We start from the raw sequence: 7,235 nt of genomic DNA on the forward strand, positions 1-7,235 counted from the left end.
AAGCTAAGGAGACTCAGGGACGTGTGGCAAGAGTTGAAGGCACCACGGTAAAAAGAGGGCACGTGTGCAGGAACAGAAATTATCTGGCCGTCTATTGAAAGGAGCAGACTGGAAAGCGTCAGAGAGTGGTCACACACTCGATGACCCATTTCAAACTTGGAAAATCTGTGCGAAAAGATTGTAGAAAAATGCTGTGAAAGATTGGAGGTGAGTTGGTGTGATCCTATCCATTGGAGAGGAAGAAGCAGATACAGGTGTCGTCAAAGGAGAAGACTCTAGATCCTTCATGAGTATTCACTCTGAGGATGATTCTAATCAAGCTCATCCTGAAGGTGATGAAGTGGTGTCGCCCGTGCCCTTAGATGTAGGAGGGTTGAGGACTGCTCTTACATTGAATCCAGATCGTAGCCCACAGGGAGCCCATATTATGGGGACTTTTAAGAAAGCCCAAGACATCAAAAACAATCAGCTTAAACTACAGATTGTACTGGGGTCAAGGCAGACCGAGTTTTTGCATAAAGAAGCTCATAACCTCTCATTAGGAGACACGGTGGCCAGTGTTGAGGTTGTTGCTCAAAAGAGAAGCAGAAGTCAGAGATTAGCAGGGGGAGGCCATGGAGGTTCAAGCAAAGGCAGAAAAATGCTAGCGCCAGGGGTGGAAGAGCTAGGTGTTGCGGAAGGAAGATGCACTTCAGGGAGGTAAGCTGATTAGCTTTAGCGATGTCAACAACGAGCCTGACGAGGAAAAGAACTTGCATCCGTTAGCACCTTAGCAGTGGTTCTGGCAGAGGAGAATGCAGAATGGAATGGCTGTACTCAACTGGTGAAAACTCCAGCGTTTGCAGAAGGAACAAGGGAAGGGCAGCTAGAAGTTTCAAGTTGGATTCTGTCAAAGTTGCTGCAAAAAGGTGATCTTTTGGGGGTTTCAATGAAGGGTCCAGAAGGAGTAACCAGGGAATATCTGATAACAAATAGAGAGAAAAGTGTTTGAGAAGAAAGGGAGAAAAGGGCGAAGGACTGAAAAGGAACTTTTCAAACTGGCGTGGCTGACTGTACATATTTTAGTTTTGTTACTTCGTGATCGGTGTACAGATGGAATCTCTCATATTAGTGTCGTGGAATATAAGGGGCTTAAACTCAGGAAGGAGGGTGGTCGCCAATGCTTTTCTAAAGAAGTGGAATCCCGGAATCCTTTGCTTGCAGGAAACAAAGATGGAGAGATTAGATCAGTTCGGTGGTCAGGAGTGTTTGGGGGGATAGCAGTTGTGATTGGGTTGCCCTTCCTGCTCAGGGAATCTCTGGGGGGATCCTAGTGGTGTGGAATACTGAAGCTGTGACAGTAAGAGACAAGTTGTTAGGTCAGTTCTCTGTTTCTCTGTTAGTTCAGTCTCGGTAGAGCGATTGGAAGTGGGTTTTGTCAGTGTTATATGGCCCAAATGAAGAAGGTTTGAGAACCTCTTTTGGGGGGGAATTAGATGACGTCAGAACAAAGTGGAACAATCCGTGGGTAATTGGGGGGAGATTTCAATGCAACCAGATTCTCCTACGAGAAGAAGGATGCAAAAAAAACAAAAGGCCTAGTAGATTTGTCGCTGTTAGGTGGAAAATTCACTTGGACAAATAACCAGGAAGAAGCAACACTGGTTAAACTTGACAGATTTATGGTGCCCACAGAATGGGAGGAGAATTTTCCAAATCTGTCACTGGAAGCTCTTCCAAGGCCTTTGTCTGACCATTCCCCGGTTATGTTAGACTGTGGATCTATAAGAGGAGGCCGGGCTCCCTTCAGATTCAAGCACTACTGGTTCGAAGAGTCAGTTTTATGGATTTGTTAGCTGAATGGTGGGCAGGGATGTCCTTTGAAGGTACTGCAAGTCATATTCTCAGCAAAAAACTGAAGGGCCTAAAGCTAAAAATTAAAGAATCGAACAGAGGGATGCTAAAGGAGGATAGAAAAAGAAGAAAAAATGCTTGGAAGTGATTATAGAAATTGACAGGGCAGAGGAAAATGGTAGCATTGGAAGGGAGGAGCGCAGTACAAGAGAATTGGCTAAAAGGGAATTTGACAAAATAGCTTACCAAGAGGAAATTAAATAGAGGCAGAGGTCCAGGTGTTTGCGGTTGAAAGATGGAGATAATAAGTTAATAACACAAGATTTTTCCACAAAAATGGCAAACGCGAGAAGGGAGAATACAATAAAAAAGGTAGAGGTTCAGGGGGTAGAATTAGAGGAAAGACAAATCAAGACCCACATTGCAAAATTCAATGAGAACCTGTACAAGGAAAACTTGAGGTACAGACCAGTTTTGGATGGCTTACAGTTCAAGTCCCTTTCAGCTGAGAAAACTAGAGATTTGGAGAAGCCCTTTTCAGAGGAAGAAGTGTGGAAGGTGGTAAAAGGTATACAGGGAGATAAGGCCCCGGGACCTGATGGTTTCACACTTCTGTGTTATAAGAAATGTTGGGGATTTGTGAAACAAGATGTAGTTGATGTGTTAAACGAATATCATGAAAGGGGTGCTCTCGAAAGAAGCCTAAAGTCTAAACCATACATTCATCACTCTAATTCCAAAGAAAGAAGCAGTGGAGTTGAATGACTTTAGACCAATCAGCCTTATAAGCAGTGTTTACAAGATATTAGCTAAAATGTTGGCTAATAGAATGGCAAAAGTGATCTCAATCTTGATTGCTGGAAACAAAGGTGCATTTGTGGAGGAAGACTAATTGTGGATGGAGTCCTCATTGCAAATAAAGTAATAGATTTGAGGAAGAGAAGTGGCCACGCAGGACTGTTATGTAAAGTGGATATGGAGAAGGCCTATGACCATGTACACTGGAACTTTCTAGACTACATTTTGAAGAGGATGAATTTCGGTGTGATATGGAGAAATTGGATAAAAGTATGTCTTTCTTCTTCCTCATTTTCAGTTCTTGTAAGTGGTTCTTCGTTTGGGCTATTTAGGAGCACTAGGGGTTTATGGCAAGGGGACCCCCTCTCCCCCTTTTTAATTCATCTGTGTAATAGAAGCTCTCTTCAGGATGGTAGAGAGAACCAGGGTGAGAGGGCTGGTGCAAGGCTTCCAAGTAGGTAATAGGGAAGTAGAGATATCTCTTCTGCAATTTGCAGACAACACTTTTTTTTATTTTTGTGATGCCTCATGGAAACAAATCTGGAATGTAAGGCAATCCTAAGATGGTTTGCGGTAGTTACTGGCTTACACATTAATATTCAAAAGAGTGAGATAATGGCTGTTGGGGAAGTGGCAAACCTGGAATCTTGGGCAGATGATTGGTGATGTAGAGGGTAAACTCCCATCAAAATACCCAGGTATGCCTTTGGGTGAAAATTGTAAATCCATAACCATTTGGGATAGTGATTTAAAAGGCACGCCTAGACGCACAGGCGAGGCGCATTTTAGAGTAGGTGCCTAGCCCAGGTCCTAGGTGCACGCCTGGTGCGCCTTTTGAAAATTTGTTGTTTTATCCTTTTTTTTTAGTCTGGCCACTGGGCCGGGGACTCTGCCCACGGACCCCCGTGCCACACGATTTCACCGAAGCTTCGAGAATCCCCTATTTGGTAATGTTGCCCATTCATTCATCCTAATAAAATATCTTCTTAAAAGAAATTAAAACTATAAAATTATTATTTTTTGTGTGAAAACTAAGAATTTAAGACCCTAACATGGACTTGTTTGGGCTTGCCTCGAGGGGCGTGGCAGAAAGGCGGCTCGTAGAATTAGGAATGTAATATGTCACATCAGCTACTTGATGCAATTGAGGAAAAAAAAAAGAGTGTGGGTTTTATATGTTTGATTTCATTTTTAAATTCTCATTTGAATATGCTTTACATATTATATTTATGTATTTTAATTTTAGATAATAGGTTTTTTAAAACATTTATTTTAACACTTAAGTTTATATTTTTATTAATATTATGTTTTATAATTTTTTATTTTTTTGAATTTTTTGCATTTTTTCAATTTTTTGCTTTTTTTTAATTTTTTTGAACTTGTAGTTTTTTTTTAAATTGCACGCCTTGCCTTGCACCTTGAGCTTTTAAAACACTGATTTGGGAGCCCATAATTGAGAAAGTTAGAAAGTTAACCTCTTGGAAAACCAAATATTTGTCAAAAGGGGGTAAAGTCACCTTAATTAAGAGTGTTTTATCCTCCCTCCCTGTATACTACCTGTCTTTATTCCCTATTCCAGCTAGATGGGCTGCAGTCCTAGAAAAAAAAAGATGAGAGACTTCCTATGGAGGGAGTGGAAGGATGAATCTAAATGTCATTTGGTAAACTGAAAGAAAATCTGCACCTCCAGGGCCAAAGGGGGTCTAGGGATAAGATTAGGGGTGTAAACAGAGTGAATTCGAATCGAATCAGGCTTGATTCGAATTCGAAACTGATTAAATATATTCATATTCGAATTCAATTCGATATCCGGTGATTTCTTAAAGCAATACATCGAATTCAAATTTGATTCGAATTCGAAATGTATTTTTAACACCAACCTCTTCACCAGGGGATGAATAAGAAACCTGTGGATCTAATATTCAAGTTGCAATGGACCAAAAGAGAAGAAGCTGCAAAGAAAAAATGTTGCAGAATAAGAACCAATTAGGCGAGGAAGAAGAAAGATGAATAGTAAATTGAAAGTGATTGAAATGAAAAGTACAGAATAATTAATGAGATGCGGGCTTTTGATAAAAAAATATTAAAATATTATTTTATTTGTTATAAAAATAATCATCATAGCATATTCTGTCTTCATTCAATTCTTTATTATAAAAATAATATTATAAAAGAAATTTTTCAAAAGCTCATTGTACGTACTCGGTACTCCAACAAAATAATATATTAATATATATTGATATATATGTATAATAGGTATTATCGAATCGGATCGACTCCTATTCGAATTCGATTCAATTAATTAATCGGTAAAAATGCTTCATTCGAATTCGACCGCCAATGGTATTTGAATAATCCGAATTCGATTCGATTATGTCGAATCTCGAATTCGAACTCGAATTTTCGAATACCATTTACACCCCTAGATAAGATCAGTGAAAGATGTCAGCACAGCCTTGCTATTGAAATGGCTATGGAGATTCAATGAACACACTGACAGTTTGTGGAGAAGATTAGTTGTATGAAAGTATGGATCTAGTAGCAGGGAGTGGGAGACAGAAAAAGTTAGAGCCCCCTATGGTTGTGGCCATAGGGTGCTTTTTTGGAAGGACTACTGGTGTGGGGACGTCCTACTAATGACCCTAGTCTCTCATCTGTTCGAGATTGCTGTAAATGAGGATGCATCAGTGGCTGATTATATGGGGAGAAAAAATGGACATTGTGCTTGGAACCCTCTTTTCAGGAGGAATAATGACTGGGAGGTAGAGTCTTTGGTCAACTTGCTGCAGATTTTATATGATTCCAAGATCTCTGGAACAGGGGAGGACAAAAGGAAATGGCTGTATGAGAAGTCGGGCTCCTTCTCAGTGAAATCCTTTTATAACTGCTTATCAAGGGAGGATACCACTCCCTTTCCAAGTAACAGGATCTGGATCAGGTCTGTACCATCAAAGCTAGCTTTCTTTGCTTGGTCTGCAGTGTTGGACAAGATTCCAATCAAGGAAAATTTAGTTAGAAGAGACTTAGAGGTGGCGGATCTGGCCTGCACATTATGTAATGGAAGGGTGGAGACTGCTAGCCATCTCTTACTACACTGTGACTTTGCTTACTAGGTTTGGGTAAGATTGGGTAAGATTCGGTTTTAAAAATGTGCTTCCCAGCTGATGTGAAGGGTTTCATCATAGAGGCTTGGTTCTTAGGACTTAGGAAGACTCAGTAAGGCTGGAAAGATAGCACGGAGCATCCTCCCCCCTGCAGTCTTCTGGGCAAATGGTGTGAAAGAAATAACAGAATTTTTGAAGGGAGGCAGAAATCAAGAGAAGAGGTGCTCAACAGGATTACGGGGATGGTGTTTTCGTGGCTGACAAATCACTCACTTTTCAAAAACAGACACTTGTTCTTTTTTTGAGTTTGATTTCCCTTTCTATTCCACTGTCCAGCTTCTCATTGTACAGGGGCCTATTGCATTTTAGTTTCATTCTACAAACCACACATTTACAGAATTTAATTAAAAAGGGAACAAAAAAAACAGATAAACACCCTAGAAATAACAGAAATTATTGAACAGTGCGTGTTCGTTAATCACTTAGTAGGGAAAAACAATATGTTAAACGCAAACATTGAAATCTACCAAAAAAGCCCTATAGGTTTTCGATACGAGAAAGTAAAACAAAGGGCAATGTTAAAAGCTATTTGATTTAGAGAAGAGGAGCTTTAAAACTCACGCCATGGAAGAGGAGATCAAGAACTGGAGAATCGTAAACAGACTTAATTTCTTCTCTGGTCCAGTCGTTTCTAGGGCCTTCTCGAATCGTTCTCTCTGCTTGAACAGCTGCCGCCGAACAAAACGAAGAATGTGATGCCAAAGGCTGGATACGAGGGCGCAGACATCGAATCAATAGCATTGTTCTACTTTTTTTCTTAGTTGTTAAACACGATGAGAAACTGATTGTCTTTATGGAAAGGTCTGAATAAATACTTTCTTATCTTACCAAAAAGAAAAAATACTCAGATTTCAGAGAGGTTGGTGACCGTGCGAGGGTTTTAGCTACTCCTTAGAGAGTAATCCCCATCAGGCATCAGGTCATCAGAGAGTCCAGGAGAGTTCCTCCCGAGGGTTTTAAGCTACCCTACTTCAAAAACGACCCTTGGACCAATTCGATAATCGGACGTGACGGGATCGGCTGCCCACAGACGCCCAACCACCCATCCCATCATCCTTCATTGGGAATATCTCCCCATCACAAGCACGGGAGGTGCTCCGAGTGCACGGAGGGATGGGCTGGGCGCCTCACACTAACCTTACAACACGCTGCAACCGTGCTTTGGAAACATCTACCCCTATAACTTACAACCAAGACGCCCTCGGGGCGGAGGCGGTTTGACGGTTGTAATAAGAGCTATTAATGGAAAATGACAAAATGGATCCAGATTCAATATATATTATGAATTTATGACAACATGGTAATATGTATCCAAGCATCTCATCACTTATCAGTTATCACAACACTTACTGTTCAAAAGTAAAACTAAAAGAAAGTAGTACGCTAATACCTCTTGAGTCTCTAACCTTTCACAAATCTGCGACCCCACCAAGCTAATAG

General features: G+C 40.7%; 1 protein-coding gene across 1 annotated transcript in view; it reads right to left on the bottom strand.

Annotated features, from left to right (window-relative positions):
- The window catches only part of BIO2 (Radical SAM superfamily protein), a 51,483-nt gene extending 44,644 nt beyond the window's left edge, over window positions 1–6,839 (bottom strand). Inside the window, exon 1 of the mRNA XM_010260294.3 lies at window positions 6,357–6,839. Within this exon, the coding sequence (XP_010258596.1) occupies window positions 6,357–6,536 (180 nt within the window). The 5' untranslated portion in view covers window positions 6,537–6,839. The remainder of the gene's footprint in view (window positions 1–6,356) is intronic.
- Window positions 6,840–7,235: the final 396 nt, after the last annotated feature.

This window comes from Nelumbo nucifera, chromosome 7 (genome assembly GCF_055504915.1).
Source record: "Nelumbo nucifera cultivar China Antique chromosome 7, China Antique-T2T, whole genome shotgun sequence".
NCBI classification, from domain to species: domain Eukaryota; kingdom Viridiplantae; phylum Streptophyta; class Magnoliopsida; order Proteales; family Nelumbonaceae; genus Nelumbo; species Nelumbo nucifera.